Source organism: Anoplopoma fimbria, chromosome 8, assembly GCF_027596085.1.
Source record: "Anoplopoma fimbria isolate UVic2021 breed Golden Eagle Sablefish chromosome 8, Afim_UVic_2022, whole genome shotgun sequence".
NCBI classification, from domain to species: Eukaryota; Metazoa; Chordata; class Actinopteri; order Perciformes; family Anoplopomatidae; genus Anoplopoma; species Anoplopoma fimbria.
The window spans coordinates 24,285,569-24,303,903 of NC_072456.1; the positions used below are offsets into that span (position 1 = coordinate 24,285,569).

The 18,335-nt window shown below is 40.4% G+C and overlaps 1 protein-coding gene across 1 annotated transcript; it reads right to left on the bottom strand.

The window, feature by feature from the left end:
* Nucleotides 1–545: 545 nt before the first annotated feature.
* On the bottom strand, nt 546–16,829 carry il23r (interleukin 23 receptor). Its single transcript, XM_054603026.1, has 18 exons — nt 16,754–16,829; nt 16,557–16,668; nt 16,251–16,383; nt 15,958–16,133; nt 13,495–13,618; nt 13,234–13,400; nt 12,706–12,842; nt 12,441–12,624; nt 12,241–12,323; nt 10,610–10,811; nt 10,301–10,504; nt 9,936–10,034; nt 9,647–9,802; nt 6,282–6,422; nt 6,076–6,163; nt 5,069–5,159; nt 4,130–4,743; nt 546–654 (listed from the first exon to the last, which is right to left on the bottom strand). The coding sequence occupies exons 2-18, from the start codon at nt 16,615–16,617 to the stop codon at nt 546–548; spliced, it is 2,769 nt and encodes a 922-aa protein (XP_054459001.1). The 5' UTR covers nt 16,618–16,668; nt 16,754–16,829.
* Between the last annotated feature and the right edge of the window lie 1,506 nt (nt 16,830–18,335).

The window sequence follows — 18,335 nt, forward strand, 5'->3', positions numbered from 1 at the left end:
CGTACGCACACACTCACGCAGACGCTCCACAGACTCAGCCTGTTGATCATGAGGCAGCAGTGGGGTGTATCTAAGTACCTTTATTAAAGTACTATACTACTTCCATTTTATGCAACTTTTATACTTTATAATCCACTTCATCTTAAATATTCTACTTTGTCCTCTTCTACTTTTGTCTGACAGCTTTAGTTACTATTACAGGATTACAGTTTTTTATCATAACCTGATGATTTCTTTAAAAATATTTGTTTCTCTGGTTAAAATTAACATGCAACATGCACATTAATGCAGCAGTAATTGAAATCCAAAAACATCACATTTAATAGTAAAGCACTCTCAGGGAACATTTTTTTTAAGAACTTTTATTTCATCATTTTAGCACATTTTAATGATAATACTTCGTTTTACTTAAACCTACTACAAGGAACTTTTCTTTTGTGTTTATTTTGGCGGCCCCTGTGGACAAAAGCGGTAGTGTTTCCGAGATCCAGAGTCCCTTTAGTCAACTTCTCATTTTACATTACATTACATTACATTACAGTCATTTACTGCGGCAGGGTCTGATAGTCTTCTCCACTCAGTCCTGGTTCTGGTTCTGGTTCTCCCACGTCTCCCGTCCCTCCAGCCTGGTCCTCCAGCAGCGTGGTGTTGGATCTGAATACTTCTTCCACCACTGACTATCAACCTTTACAACTAACATAAAGCATTTAATGATGGATTACTATTCCCTGTAATATTCTAATGTCTGAAAATTAAGAGAGAACGAAAATATTTTCATAGGTAGTTCACTTTTTGTCAATACATTTTCAAAGCTTCCGTATAAACTAGAATTGCCTCCGCCAAACATACAAGTTGTAGTTTACATCCATAGCTGTCCAAAATGTAATCACTTCATCATTTATCCTATAAGACATTTGTGTGAAATGGTCTTAATTAGCATAAGAATTCTTGAGTCATGGCCCAAAGCATGTTTTGTGAGGTCACAGGCACCTTCGACCACCAAAATCAAATCAGTTAATCCTCGTGTCCATGAGGATGTTCACACCAAATTTGAAGAAATTCCCTCCATGCGTTCCTGAGATATCGCCACGGACGGACGGACGACCCAAAATATCCTGCTGTATGTTTTTTGTATTGTCTATTTACATATCCAGAGTTATACTGTAGCTTAAACATCTGTCTCAATGCTTAGCTACCACAAGATTGGTGGTTCAGAGTCACCACTCCTAAATGCTTATAAATGCAGAGATCAAATTGAATGTACCGATTGTAACAAAGTTAAGTTGCAGGTTTGATCCCATACATCCTTAAATCCAAAATGGAAGAGAAGAGGACGTATTCCATATTCTGACCTGAGGAAAGTCTGCAGGCTGTTGTTCAGACGACATCTTGGAGTGTATGACATCTGCAACAGCACAACAAAACCCTCAGATGCATTTCCACCAACACATTTTCCACACAGCTCATCGTCTCGCACTCCATCATATCCCATGTGGTGTAGTGGGGGACTTTCCTCTAAAGCTTCACCACATTTCACCCTTTAGATGCACAATGCTGGGTTTAGGATTTAAAACGTAACTGCAAATGAGAAAAGACTTTCAAAGACATCCCCTGAAGATTTATTATTAAGACTCAAAACTTCTGCCTGTGAAGGAGAGACCCTCCTGAAATATAGATTTCTCATTGAGGAAGTGAGACAGCACTCAGGAAGTCTTAAAAAAACGGTGTTTAACTGCAGGTGGTGCATGTATGCGTAAAAGCTAAGGTTCAGATTACGATACCATACACTTATAAGTAACAGGGAAACCCCCCGAACTGACTTTTGCGCGGGTATGTTTTGGAAAAATTTCACACTCAGAGTCACTTCACTGCCACACTGCCACACAACACACTGCTAACTTTAGAAACACAAGTCACACCCTAATATTTAAATAAAATAAACACTTCATACATAACTGCCCTTTTGCAAGATGACGAGTTACATGTCTTAACTCCCAATGTTTAATTAAGGTGGTTCAACATGTTGTTGCTATGGTTTTATTAATGGCTTAAAAAATAACTAATTGATTAGAAATCAGCAATTAGCCAGCAGAGAGAAGCATATTTTGGTTGCCAGGTTGTGAAAAGTCCATTTGGCTGGTGTTAATCCTCCTCCAGCCTAACAAAGCTTAGTCTTGTTTTTGGATTTGGATTTAATCAGGAATACCACTAACCATCTGGAGAAAAACTGCAGGACAATCAGACCACAATGCATTCATAAATATGTTAAATATTATTTTATAGCTGCAGCTGCAGTTAAGGTCCAGATCGCTTAAAACTTATTTTCCAAAAGTGATTCCATTGGAGAAGTGATCTTTATGTATCAAATAGCTTAATAACAAAATAACATAGATATGCTATCAGCTCTGTGTGGTTGTACTTATGCAAAGTGCTTCGAGCTAAATGCTAACATCAGCATGTTAACCTGTTTTTACCATGTTCATCACCTTAGTTTAGCATTTAAGCTAATATTTTCTAATTATCACCAAACACAAAAGGCAGCTGGAGCTGACGGGATCGTCCTTAGATTTGCAGGTATTTAGTTAAAAAAAATCTGATGATGGTGATGTATTGTATAGTGTTTTTGCATATTATCTTTGTCTTTTTAGCTCAACTGCTGTAACAGGGTGCTACAGTGTATCCATCCATCCACCTACCTACCTGCCCATCTATCCATCTATCTATCTATCTACAATGCCTATAAAAAGTATTCACCCCCTTGGTTGTTTTCCCCTTTTGTTGCTTTTATACTGGAAATCATGGTCAATATAATTTGACTTTTTTGACAAGAATTTGCAAAAAAAGCTTATTTCATGTCAAAGTGAAAACAGATTTTTACAAACTAATGTCAATTCATTAAAAATATATAGTGTAAAATAAGTGTTTGCATAAATATTCACCCCCTTTAAAGTGACTGACCTAATTCAACAGAGGTCCAGCTAGTTGATGCCAGCAGTGTCACAATTAGTGAAATGGAGATCACCTGAGTGCAGTTGATGTGTGTCAAGTGATTGTAGTATAGAAACACCAAACTGTGTCTGGGAGGTCTCTGGTTCATCAGTATTCCTGCTACAATTGCAACATGAAGACAAAAGAACACTCCAAGCAACTCAGAGAAAAGATCATTGAAAAGTACAAGTCAGGAGATGGCTACAAAAAGATTTCCAACTCACTGGACATCCCACAGAGTTCAGTTAAATCCATTAATACGAAATAGAAGAAGTATGGCACTTGTTTAAATCTGCCTAGAGCTGGCCGTCCTCACAAACTGAGTGACCGGGCAAGAAGAAGACTGGTGAGGGAGGCCACCAAGACCCCTACCACCACTCTGAAGGAGTTAAAAGCTTCAGAGGCTCAGATGGGAGAGACTGTACATACAACAACAACTGTTGCCCGGGTTCTTCACCAGTCGAAGCTGTATGGGAGAGTGGCAAAGAGAAGCCACTGTTGAAAAAAGCTCATATGAAACCTCGCCTGGAATTGGCCCAAAGGCATGTGGGAGACTCCAAGGTCAATTGGAAGAAGGTTCTGTGGTCTGATGAGACAAAAATTGAGCTTTTTGGCCATCAGACTAGACGCTATGTTTGGCGAACACCAAACACTGCACATCACCACAAACACACCATCTCCACCGTGAAGCATGGTGGTGGCAGCATCATGCTCTGGGGATGCTTTCATTACATTACATTACATTTCTCATTACATTACATTACATTACAGTCATTTAGCAGACGCTTTTATCCAAAGCGACTTACAATCAGTAGTATATTACATATCATTCACACACTGATGACAGGCTACCATCAGACTCTAACTAACATTCATGCAACATCCAGTCCACACCGATGGCAAGCCTTCGGGAGCAACTTGGGGTTAAGTGTCTTCTCAGCAGCCCTGGAAGGCTTGTAAAGGTAGAGGGGAACATGAATGCAGAAAGATATCGCCAAATCCTGGAGGATAATCTGACTCCGTCTTTACTTAAGCAAAGTGGCACTTGAATATAATGCTTTCTTTAAAGTCAGTTTCGTAGTGCAGAATGTCCTGTTTGTTTCTGTCGTTCCCATCGTCCCTGTTACCGCTGTGTGTCAACACAGCTGCTTGGGGGAAATAACCACCAGTCAGTGTTGTCTCAACTGTCCACTGAGACAAATAAGTGTCCTCTGTGTCAGGAGTCATTATTTCTCCCTGTTGTAAATCCAGAGAGGGCGAGTCCGCTTCCACATCATTCTCAGTCCCCCTCCTCTCCAGTAGGAAGCCTCCATTCAATAAGTGCGTTGTTTCGGGAGATTTCGGCCACAGAAGACCGACAGAGCTGAGGGTCAGCCCCAGAGGTGCAACAGAGGAGTCCATCTCCACACTGGACAAAGAGCCTCCAAGCAATCCCCCAAACACACATTTGTCCACGTCCCCACTTGACGTTGGGTCCCTCTGCTCGTCCTCTGTCTCCTTGCCCTCCTCTCCTTGTGAAGCCGAGGTAGCAATCTGGGGTTTGTAGCTGACATGTTCCAGCAGTCTGTCGACAGGAAAGGTCCCAGGATCTGACATTAGCAAAGGTGTCTCCGCTGTGGGTCCCGATCCATCTTGGGTTATTTCGACGTGGACGGTCGGATACACGTCATCCCTCTCCTCCTGAGAGATGAAACTGATGGGCGACAGCGGAGGGTCGCTGTGTGTGGACGAGAAGGACGGTTCACTCCCATACTGCTGGTGACCAAACACAAACAAAAGCAATGTTAGATTTGTAGTGATAAATATGTTGTATGCACGTGTCTTGCAGCTGCTCACAAAGTTGTCAGAGGGAAAGCAGAGAGAAACATCACTTCCTGCTTTGGTCCAGGCTGGTAAACATCTAGAATCTACATGTGTTTTTATTTCCTTTCAGCATGTTTCAAAACTGTTTCTAAGATTGATTGTGTTGTTGGTGTTGGTGCAGTTGCTAGCTGTTGCTGTTTTCGGTGACAGAAGTTCACACAAAAAAAGGGAGGTGTGAATATCAACACTCTGACTTCATCAGCTTGCTTTTATTTACCTCTAGAAGTTTGATGGCGTTACTGTTTCCTAGCTTTGGTAAGTTTTCATGGAGCCAGGCAGGCCCACAGGTTACACACTTCTGTTTGATCCTGAGATAGAAGGACAGTAATGTTTGAAAGTTAGTGCAGTTTTTTCCTGTAATGATAATGTTTATTAACAGATACAGTAATGAAGCAAAATGTGCACAAAGAAACCCCATTGTAATTCTTCTACTGTCAGTGGTGGAAAAAGTACTTAGACCTTTTACTGAAGTAAAATTAGCAATACAACAGTGTAAACAAGCATTGCATTAAAAATCTTACCTAAATAAAAGTACAAAAGTATTAGAATACAAATGCAATTTAAGTACAAATAGTAAAAGTACTCATTGTGCATAATATCCCATTTCAGAATAAAGTATATCATATTATTGGATTATATTTATTGATGCATTAATGTGTTCCGCACTTGGTGGATCTAATGTTCATTACTGTATATAATGCTTGGTAGCTTAATCTAGTATGATATACAATAATTTATTAGTTGATTAAGTTTTTGTATTAATAATCTAAATCTGCAAAATAACTAAAGCTGTCACATAGCTGTAGTAAGTTAAAAAGCATCATAGTTCCTTCTGAGATTTACATATTAAGTGGCATAAAATGGAAATACTTGAGTAAATAGATTTTGTTAAATTCCACCACTGGCTTCTGTGTGTTACTAATGATTGCAATGCCACATTTTGAAGCAGACACTCAGTTTCAGATCGGGGTGCTTTGACCACATACACAGAGTATGTATGAATTTTGGATTTTTTTTTCTGTTCATGTTAATCGTGTGGCTTCTTGTTGATGTGCTCTTGTTGCGGTGTGGCATTTTAAATTTGCCACAGTGGCAGTCATCCTGGTTACTAGTAAAACAAAACCTATGCACATTCAAAGTTGCAGGACATTGAAGGACAAAAGTATCAGAATATGTTCACTATTATTAGATGATGTCTGTTGTGATGAGCGTAAATAATATTACCTTTCCCTCACACAGCGCCAGCACATCAGGTTGGCTACGATCGCTATAAAGAGGGTTATGATGAACACCAACACAATCACCACGTCAACTATAGGCGACAAGAAGGGAAAAGATGAGTAGAGTCAGAGAGTTGAAAAAAAACAAAGTTCTCTATAATCTCCTCACGTAAAGATGACTTGTACGTGTGAATGCAGCAGGAGACTGACCTGCAGGGCTTTCAGGCTGAGAGCAGATCAAGTTCCCCAGCTTCCCTTCTCCTGCTGAGGTGGACGCAGTCAGCTGCAGAGCCAGAGCTCCTTCAGGACAGACCAGCCACATCCGTCTGGGGCCGGAACCGGGCACCGTCACTGGAGAGGAGCAAGTGGAAGTAAAATTACTGTTGTTGTAGTTATTTTATGTTTGAAAATATGCAGTTAGACAAGTTTAACTGCCTTAATTCATTAACTAAAATCAGGTGGAAATAAGTAAAAATTTCAGCCCTGTAAATCAATATGAATGGTAAATGGTCTTACATTACATTACATTACCGTCATTTAGCAGACGCTTTTATCCAAAGCGACTTACAATAAGTGTATTCAACATAGGTATTCAAGAGAACTACTAGTCACCAGAAGTCATAAGTGCATCTCCTTTCTTAAACAAGCATCTAAGAGCATAAACCAGAGCAAAAGTACAGAAACAAACTAATACCAATACAATAAGTGCAACAGACTAATACGAATACAATAAGTGCAACAAACTAATACCAATACAATAAGTGCAACAAACTAATACCAATACAATAAGTGCTAAGTGGAAGGCTCAAGGCTCAGGGTAGTACTTCAGGGTAGTACTCAGGGTTGTACTAGTATTGTGCTTTTCTAGTCTTCCGAATACTCAAAGCACTTTAACACAAATGCCATTCACCCATTCACACCCATTCATATACTGATGGCAGGGGCTACCATGCAAGGTACCCACGGCCCATCAGGACTAACAAACATATGGAGTTAAGTGTCTTGCTCGAGGACACATCAACATTGACCGTTCTGCCTCTTGACCTTGGTAACAACATAAACAATCTCAATCTCTAAAGTGACTTCTGCTCAACAATACATTTTTTAATTATGGACGACAAGTCCTTAAAGGGGACAAGAAAAACTTCTGAAGAGTGAAGTCAATGAGTCTTTAACTTGCATTCTTTCTAATGGCCAGCAGGGGGCGATTTAAAAAGAAGGCAGATTGCATGCTACTACTCTCCTGATTTATTATCTTAATAAACATTGTAAACATGAGTTTATGGTCTCAATCGCTAGTTTCAAGTCTTCTTCAATACAGCGTGATGTTCATTTAGTAAATGATGCTCCATTTAGTGTAAAATAGACCATAAAGGAGGGTATGCTTTAGGGTGGGGGTCTGCTGTTTTGAAGCCTTGAGTTAATTCTGACTATCAACCTGAGTTTAAGTTTTCTGTTGCTAAAGAACATCCTAATTTGCAGGAGCACCCAAGATTGTGCAAATGAAGTGAGTTTATATACAACAACAAACTAAAACCTTAGATGAAATTACTTAAAGAAAGAGCAATCCAGTTCACACACACACATAAAATGCCACATTAGAAAGAGGAAAAATTCAGCTCTCAGGTGTTTTCACACTGAAGCTCCAGAAATAGTGTGTGAAGCATGCTGGTTAGAAGCAACGATAACGGTTGCATGTATGCAGGTAGCCACATGGCTTCCTGTATTGTGGTCAAAGACAGTTCTAGAAAACTCTTATGATTCACCGAAAGGCTCTGTGAAAGCTATGACAACCAGAGTTTGAAAATCAATTTGCTCAGTAGTGAACATGTGAACTTGCAATGTGAAACTCCAAGTCAGGCTTTCTGAGACAATACAACTAGCAAATGTTAATGTATGGTGAATAATCAGTTATGGTCTGTTTACTCTTTCTTATGTGGATATTAGATGTTTCAATAAATAACTAGATGGACATTCAGAGTGAAAAAAGTGAACAATAATTTATTAATTTATTAATTTTATTAAACCTATATTTAACCAGGATAATCCCACTGAGATTCCGAATCTCCTTTAAAGGGGGTCCTGGCCTAGATGGCAGCGTAAAGGTTTCACTATAAAAACACAGATAAAAGACTTAAAAACCAAAATGCTTAAAAATCTAAAACAGCATAAAAACATTTTTAAAAAAAGAACAGAGATAAGGAGGCAGTTTATGTATTATGGCCTTTCACTGAAAAATGTAACAATGTTTCTTCTGCGGCTGTTTAAAGAAAATAAACCAACTTTCTTATAAAAACTGAAGTGATGAGTTCAGAAACACGAAGAGACAAATGAAAACGCAGCATGATTTACTGGATCTAATATGAATGAATTTTCATGCATAAATAAAATATCACCATATTCATTGCTGATAGAAGCGTTGCTGGAATTATTATTTTCCTTGCAGCAAAAGAAAAACACCATTTGTTTCTATGATAGAAACCTCATTTGACCCTAATTGTTTTTGTAAGACACTTGATATGATGTTTAAAAGATTGATTGTTTTATGGGAAATAACCTAAAACATGATTGGATCGCTACAAAATGTTATGTTTCATGAAAATAGTTTTTTCCTAATCCTGCTGACAGAAGGAAAAACAAACCAAACCAAAAAATTTGATCTCTCTGACCGAGGTAATTAATCTCAAAATGTTAAAATGAGCAACCATCAGTTTGCTGTTTGACTTTCACCACATTACTGGAAGTGAGAGGTGAAATACCCTGCTGATGCACTGAAGCTTTGTGGGAGGGGAGTCTCAATGCTGGCTGCACACTTTCCATTATGTAACAGTGGCATGTGCTGAGCCACAATATATGCATACTACTGCGGATTTAATTTCCCACACATGTGCGTACACATGGTAGAAAGCCTGAGCCTGACCAAGGTAAAGTACACACACATACATACTGTTAAACAAGCACCGTGAAGAGAAGTCCTTTTTACGTGCAAGAACAGGAAACGACTCACAGCAACAGTTGTGTTTCCTCCAAACCTTTAGATCAAGTAAAGTCCCTGTGGAATCAGGCCAAGCCAATAGTTCTCTTCTTATTACAGGATAAGTCAAGTATTCAAAAAGTTGTTAAGAGATTTTTGTTCTTGGTGCTCACAACATTGAAGAACTGGATTATATAATCTAAGAAATGCTGAACATTTTCTAGGATGTGAGTTTAGAACAGCCAACCTATGTTCACAAGGAGGGCTGCAACTAATAATAACTAATAACTAATTTAATTCACAATGTCCTAAAGTCCAAGGGTCTGACTTCTAGGATATTCTAACATATTCAGTTTTCTATCACATAAGACAAAGAAAACCAGCCCATCATTGCAAACAGAAAAAAACTTGAACCAGTGAATGATACAGAAAATGACTTAAAAGTTTAATCAATTATCAAAATAGCTCCTGATTAATTTTCTGTCTATCAACCACAGACCATGTAGCACAACTAAACAAGGGCGGTTGAATAATTTCCTGTGGGATTCCTGTGGGGTCATATGCATTGAAATAAGACATAGAAACACACTCAAAATCTCACCGCTGAGTTTTGTGTTGCTGGAGTCCAGCATCTGGAGATAGATGGTGTAGTTTGTGATGAAGCCTTTCTGCTTGTCTATAGGAATCTCGTCCCACTGGATCAGGATCCGTCTGGACTTGTGGACCAGAACTGACATGCTGGGACCAGACACAGGCTCTGAAACACGAACAATGAGACAGAGGCCGTTTACAGTGTGTTGTCTGAATCCCTCTTAGATGTGTGATAAACAACAACAAGTTGTTAAAAAAAGAAATGTTTTTTGGGGACATGTGTCATCTGTGAATCTCACTCTGTTCTTTGGAGTAGACCAGACCGGATGATGGAGCACTGACGCCTCTGGTGGTCACAGAGTACAGAGAGATGTTGTACCTCACACCTGCAGTCAGACCTGAAACCATACAGGAAAAACTCAAACACTCTCACCACGAGCTCTGACATGTTTCACCAACATTCACCTTTGCTTATGAACGTAGGCTGCAGCTGTATGAAGACAGTTAGGAACAGATATAAAAAAAATGAAAAAGCACATGCTGGTATAATTCACCAACTGCCCACTAGAGGCCACTGCTTCATCTCTGAAGACATTTCTAATGGTTGTGTGCCATGTCGTGTGACGCAATACCATTTATTTTGTGTGTGTGTGTGTGTGTGTACCTGTGATAAAAGTGCTGTTTTGCTCTTTAGCCACTTGTTGCCACTGCAGCTCTGCCGAAGGAACACTTGTCCACTCTAACACAAAGTGCAGTGGTTCTCCTCCAGATGTTGACAGGTGTTTGTTCCCCGGCCACGACCAGGAGACGAACACGGAGCTGCCATTAACCGCAGGATCCAACTCTCTCAAAACGGGCCCAAAATCTCCTAAACAGTTAGATGCCAACACATGAGTACACTTCATCCTCATCTTTTGTACTTTGCAACTTAAACATGAAGGTGTTATCTTCTGTATTTCTAATATTTTTGTACCTGAGTGTCTGAGTGGCACATCAGCTGGTGGAGACGCCCCGTACAAGGTGACGGTGCTGATGCTTAGTTCCTGGAGCTCTGCTGGTACCTGAAGTGAACACCGGCTCAAAGCAGCCGGACAGGTCACTTCCTGTTTCTGGTCGTTACCCAGATAGATCTTGTAGTTTTGCACCGAGCCACTGAAATCGTCTGGAGATGGAGGCTGAGGAAGAAGTCCATCCATCACTTATTCATCCATTAAAAGGACTATTTTGACAGTTTGAGTATTATGGTTAGTTTCGTGTTAGTAGTTAGATGAGAATATCGATATCACCGTCATATCTGTCAATTAAATATGAACCCACAGCTACCAGATGGGTAGTTTTGCTCTGAATAAAGACTGGAAACAGTGTTCAACTTTCTTAATAGTTGAACAGAAATTATGAAGTATTATGATACTTGACGCTTTATAATGTGTTATGATTATTGTTGCAAAGCATTATGAATATAAATGACTGCTTAAAACTGTAATTATACAGTGGTTCAAGCTGATTATAATTTATTATAGTTCCATTATGTCACAGTGTTACTGTTATCGTATTTTTGCCATAAAGATATTTAACGCCTCGCAGGTTCCCAGGAATCGGGGTTATATTTGGACTGTCATCGTGCCACCTACTGAGGCCCTGCTGACACAAACTACTACTACCACTATCATTATTAGTCACATTACTATTATTATTGCCTGTACTATTACGCTTATTGACTTGCTTGTACCCTGGAGTCTTTGTGCTTTCTCGCTTCGCAGGCTTCTATAAATCGTGGCTGTACCTGGACCGTGGTCGTGCATCCTGCTACGGCCCTGCTGACACCGACTGCTACCACCATTATTATTACTAGTCACATTACTATTACTATTACCTGTACCATTAAGCAATTTAGCTTTACTTCCACCCTGAAGCCCTTTTTGCTTTCTCGCTCTGCAGGTTTCCATGAATCCTTGTGGTACCTGGACCGTAGTCGTGCCTCCTGCTGTGAGCCGACTGACCGACATAATATTAATCACATTACTATCCCTATTTTCATAATTATAATTCTACTATAATAATTGCTGCTGTTATTATAAGTAGTCTTATTATATGAATCATTTATGTCATATACATTGAATGTGTTGTATCTCTGTTATGCTGTTCATTCTGTACACATGACATCTATTGCATTCTGTCCATCCTGGGAGAAGGATCCCTCCTCTGTCGTTCTCCCAGAGGTTTCTTCCTTTTTTCTCCCTGTTAAAGGGGTTTTTTAGGGGAGTTTTTCCTGTGCCGATGTGAGGGAAGGACAGAGGATGTCGCATGTGTACAGATTGTAAAGCCCTCTGAGGCTAATTTGTAATTTGTGATTCTGGGCTATACAAAAATAAACTGAAACTGAAGTGGTGGCTATGTTTTCATCAATTCTTTTCTGGTATTTCATAAAACTTTGTATCATACGGAAGCCATAAATGTTCGTGATTCAAACTTTTCTTTTCTTTGATATTGTTATCTCGAGATCAAGAGTTAGTTCATATTTGAATCATGTCAACTTCCGTGGCATGACAAAAACGGGCAATATCAACACAAAACTAGAGATAATGAACAGCTATGACACATTACCTTCCACAAAACCATCACCATCCGCAGCCCATTTGTCCCCGGGCTGCCTAACATCCTCCACACACACAGCTGCTGAGATGGACCTAAAGATAAAGTTAAGTCACAAGTTGTGGGTTCAGTCTGAGTGACGACAAACTCTCACATCATCACAGATATCAGATTGCCTTTGTTGCATGGCAAGTAAGAATTTGCAAGCTTGCCTTTTCCAGGACTTCTCCACCCAACAGCTGGGCTCCATTTGCTGCAGAACGACCCTTTGCTGGAATTTGACCTCAGTCCTGATGGGGAGTAACATGTTCTCATCTGGAACTCGTATTCAGTCAGAAGCCTCAGTCCGTCCACTTGAATCAGACCCTCAGAGAGTTCTTTTCCCTCTGCCACTTCCTAGAAAACATCAAGGCATTAAGTCACATGGCTGCTGCAAATAACCACAAATCTATCACGTGCATCATGACATAACTTTACCCAGGAGCTATTATTTCTGCGGAGCTGGACATCGGATCTGAGATTCTCTGAGGATCCAGAAGTTTCCCATTGCAACAAGGCTGCTATGGAGTTATTCCCAAACTCTATCTGCGTGATACGAGGGGTTTCTGGTATCACTGCAATAAAAAAAGAACATAGAAGAAGAATGCACACAAGTGGCAGTGACTATCCAGTGGGATGACCTCCAAGCACGCATGAATAATTCCAAAACAAAACTACAGTTCAGTGATGACTCAAAAAGTTAAAGACTGGTGCAACTGCTGTCATCATCTTGAAAAAGTTAACAGAGGTGGGCCGAGGCAGCGGGGCAAATTGTTCCCCCTTCAAAGAGATATTACAAAAACAGAGAAACAGTTTGCTGATAGCCAGGTTGAATTAGTCAAACTGACGGAGGCAGTTAACAGGAATTAACAGGATGACTCATTATTGAAAATACTTCAGATAGAAGAAATCTTAATAAAAAAAAAAGTTTTATGTAAATATGTTTTTACAGAAATGAGAGCTTACCTACATCCTTTGCACAGAAGAAGAACGGATCAGATTGCGACACTCCAAAGTGGTTATAAGCAGTAATAATCAACTGGTGTGTAGTGTTTTCATCTATCTTTGCTCGGGGTATGGTGATTTCTGCAGCATCCTGGATTTGATCGAACAGTATCTGGGTCCCATTTTCTCTGATAGAAAAATATAAAAAAAGGACGTTTGCTGTCGTCTTACCGGCAAGAAAACAAGGCAATATCTTAATTTGACCTTTAATGAACACCATACCTGTTGAGTGAAATGTTGTAGGTCGTGAGGAGGTGTGTTTCACGTCCTCCCTCCCACGAGCAGTTTATAAAAGCTGAGCTCCTCGACATTTCACAGAGAACATTTTCAGGTTTATCCGGAGGAACTTCAAGCACAGAGGATGGAAAACAGAATATAAAAATAATGAAAAGCAAGCCACCAAAAACAAAGTGCTCATAGACTGCAATTTAAATTCAAACCAAATCCTTTCAATGTTCTACCGCTTCTTCAAAATTTAATTAAGTTAAGTTAATTCAAACTTTCAAATACTTTTTGAAAAACAACTTATGCTTTTTTCAGTTATTTAATACTTAATATTTTTTAAAGACATTTACTTATTCTTCTATGTCAGCCGCCCATCCCAGTGTTAAAGGAGCAGTGTGTTGGATTTAGTGGTATCTAGTGGCTATGTTGCAGATTGCAAACAACTGAACACCCCTCCGCTCAACCCTCCCTTTCCAAGGGTGTCTTAAAACTTCTGGTTCGGCCTTCAGGTTACGGAAAACGTGCAGAAAGGCTCTCTCTAGAGTGTTTGGTTTGTCTGTTCTGGGCTACTGTAGAAACATGGCGGTGCAATATGGCGGACTCCGTGGTGAAGAGGACTCGCCCCCTGTGCAGATATGAAGAGCTCATTCTACGCTAACAAAAACACAAGGATTCTTAGTGTCAGGTGATTATTCACTTATGAAAATATAGTTATGAATATTATATTGCATATTTTATTCACCACATTTGACTCAGCAATTAGACCAGGGGTGTCAAACATACGGTGAGGGCCAGAACCGGCCGGCCAAAAGGTCCAATCAGGCCCATTGGATAACTTTGTTAAGTGCAGAGATGTAATTTATTCCAATTGTTCAATAAAATGCACTGCTATTCCTTTCTGTCTACTAGGGGTTGAGCTGTTCTGATAAAAGTAATAAGCTGCAGGAATGAGTCCTCAAACTCAAAATGAGTCATCATTTTTGCTCTTCACCTTCCCTCTTCTGGAAATCTATGTGTCTAGAAGAGGGTTTTTAGATCAGAAAACAAGGAGGAGCTGAGGATTTTTAGATCAGGAAACAAGGAGGAGCTGAGGACTGTACAGAGGGAGCTGAGGAGGAAGATCGGGGAAGGAAAAACAGTCTACAGGACGAAGATGGAGGATCAGCTGCAGCAGAACAACATCAGCGGAGTCTGGAAGGGCCTCAAGGCCATGTCTGGCCACAGGGGGCCCAACCAACAGCCTGTGGGGGACCAACAGTGGGTGAATGATCTGAACTTATTCTTCAACAGATTTGATCAGCCAGATCCTGCGCAGACCAGCTGTGCAGGATAGTGGAGCACATCTTCAATTTGAGCTTGAAGCTGGGGAAGGTACCACAGCTATGGAAGACGTCCTGTGTGGTACCAGTCCCAAAGACCCCGGGGGCCAGCAGCTTCAGGCCGGTGGCTTTAACATCCCACCTGATGAAGACCCTGGAGAGGCTGGTCCTTGGGCACCTCCGCCCCCTGGTGATCTCATCTTTGGACCCACTTCAGTTCGCTTATCAATCTGGCATCGGGGTGGATGACACTGTCATCTACCTGCTACAAAGATGCCTTTCTCACCTGGAAAAGGCTGGAAGCACTGTGAGAGTCATGTTCTTCGACTTCTCCAGTGCCTTCAACACCATCCAGCCTTTGCTTCTGAGGGACAAGCTGGAGCAGACCGGGGTGGACCACCACCTCACTGCGTGGATCCTGGACTACCTCACCAACCGTCCACAGTATGTGAGGATACGGGAGTGTGAGTCAGATCTGGTGTCCTGCAGCACGGGGGCCCCACAAGGAACCGTTCTGGCTCCATTCCTCTTCTCCATCTACACATCGGACTTCAAATATAACTCTGCTACCTGCCACCTGCAAAAGTTCTCTGACGACTCTGCAATCGTCGGCCTCATCTCCGCCGGTGATGACAGGGAATACAGGGAACTGAACCAGGACTTCATAGGATGGTGCCAGCGGAACCGCCTCCAGATCAACTCTGGTAAAACCAAAGAGCTGGTGGTGGACTTCCACCGGGGTAAACACTGTCCTCCGGAACCAGTGAACCTCCAGGGACAGGACATTGAGATTGTGCAATCTTATAAGTACCTGGGTGTTCACTTGAACAATAAACTGGACTGGACTAATCACACTAACGCACTTTACAAAAAGGGTCAGAGCAGACTCTATCTGGGAGATTTCACCATTATATGAGAAAGAAAATGTTTATTTTGAACTAAAATTAGTTTGACAGCCCTGAATGAGACTCTCATACACAGCTAAAGCCACAAAAACAGGCCCAGCCCTCTTGTCTCCTCTAAAACAGCCAAACAACCTGTCAGTACAGGTCATATGCACAAAAATTCTCGCTAAAAATATTGCTTTTTCTTTTTTTTAATTCCCACATTCCCAACTCTATATGATGATAACTATACATACGCCCGCCATGAAGGTCCAGTCCGGCGACAACCCTAGACAGCTGATCTCTCTTCTGCTTGCAGAGCACTATGGATTGTGGTATCTGCACATTGAACAGTCTGAATATCGCTGTGGTGCAGTTGACTTTCTTCCAAGGAGCCACAGTATGACCATTAACCGCAAGGGAAATTGTGGAACTGGAAGACAGTAACGTAACTACATCTGAACATTTTGAACATCTCTGAAAGCATTGTATACATAAATGTAGTTACAGAAGACAGACAGCTTCATGTTATATTTGATCATATTTCTACCTCTGGCTCTGACATTTCAGGATGTGGCAGGTCACTGTGAGGTTGGAGCCAATGAGGAAGAGTCGAGATGGCTTTACTGTCAGGTAGCCAGAGTCAATAAAGTGCTGGCAGCCAGCAGGGAGCAAAGGTCCACCTGTCCAGAAACAAAAAAACATACCCATATATAAAGGTTTGAGGCAAAAAAAAGGGTCTTTCCATGATTATTTCACTGCTATACAAAACAATCCAAATGTTGTGATGGTTTTTCTCACTGAATCAGAGACAGAAACAGGCTGATAGCAGTGATGTGGATGGATAGATACTCACGCTTGATGGGAAAGCTGAGAAATATAATAATGAATCTCCAAAGGGTCGAGGAGAGATTCATCTCAGCTCATTGTTCTTAATCTCTCAGAATCCACTCGGCATAACTTGTCAGCTGAAAAAAAAAGAAGGTATTTCTTTCTAAAGAATCCCTTCAACTGGAATTTCTCTCAGAATATGGAGTGATCTTAAAAACTTACCTCAGCCATCCGTGTACAGGAGACGTTCTGGCTAACATGAGGAAGAGACACAGTGTTTTCTGAAACCTTATCTCTGTGACACATGCACCATGGCAGTAAAAAATACATTTATGGGACTGCGTTATCCTGCTGAGATCAACATGCTCTGCGTCAAATCGGAACATTTCATTTGAAGAAGCATTTCCGAAGTAGGTAGAATTGTTAAATCCAGATATCATTTTAGGTTTTCTGCCTTTTCTTCTGCATCAAAGACACCACAAACTATTAAGCGACATTAGCAGATATGTTCAGATAAAGCTCACCAGAATTTCCTGCCTTCTGCACGCTTTTGAGGTTTTCTTATCAAGATACAATCCAACATGTTATTAGCCATCGTTGCATCTTAGACAGGAGACTTGCTTTCATTGCTTCGTGAGGCGATTCTGACTTAAATGATCTCTATTGCACGGATGAGACATCTTAAAAGAAACCAGTGACCTAGTTTGGTGGTATTTTGGCAAACTCAGAAACTTTGTAGTTAGCCTCGGTACTTTGTTGGCCTACTTTAGCTGCCTGTTTCTCATCACCACAAAAGTTTGAGTTGACTTTAAATGTCAGCAAAGCTGGGAACCTGCTCTCATTAAACATGCTGCTGTTAGCAGATAATCAAGTGTAACAGATAACAAGTCATTTTTTACTTTGAAAAAGATGCTGACAGCGTCACAGTAACTTGTTTACATTTTCCACTTCTGAGGGTTTTTTACAGTAACTTAAAATGTGCTGATGAACAGCAAAGGCAAAAACATGAAAGTACAATTTACTGCTGTCTTTGAACTGACAATAAAATATATACATTGTATTGGTTTGCCTTTTGTATAGAAAGGTTGGTAAAACAGACTTGTTCTTTTAGTCTTAAAGATGTCACTTCATAATAAAAAATCATCCCATATTTTCTCTCATTTTGCTGCTTATGTTGATATTCCCTCAGAGAGCCAGAGTCTCGACTGTGTTTGAGAAAAAAGCAAGCAGAGACTGAGACTTTCTCAAGCTACTTTCCATTTCGCTGTTTTTTTCCATTCCTAACTTCAAAAGCTTTACAGGGAAAACCCAGAGATGAGATGAGGTGCGTGTTCACATCAAAGAAGACCTCAAGCTTGAACTTTCATCTTTGATGTTATTATGTATCAATTCTGAAATTCCAATAAAGGTTAAATTTAAGAAAAATACCTCAGAGTGCTTCTTTCTGTTATGTAAAGAGCTATCTCATATTAATCAGATATAGGTGAAACACTTTCTGTTTTCATTTAACACAGTTAACTTTAGACTAAATTCATAACTATTTGGTAAAACCCTAGTAAAGGATTGCTGGCAAGCTATAGCATTTATCTTTTTTTTTTTTTTTTTTTTATCTTTGCAGACCTTTAAGGTTTAAACAAAATATAACAAATGTTCAGAGCATTGTAACTGCCGACTAACCTGCTGAAAAAGGAATGAAGGCTTCTCTCTTCCTGAATTTGCCATCCTGGTCCAGAAAATGTTGAGGGTTGAAGGAGTGCGGAGTTTCCCACACGGACTCATCACGTAGAACCGAGATCAGTGTGGG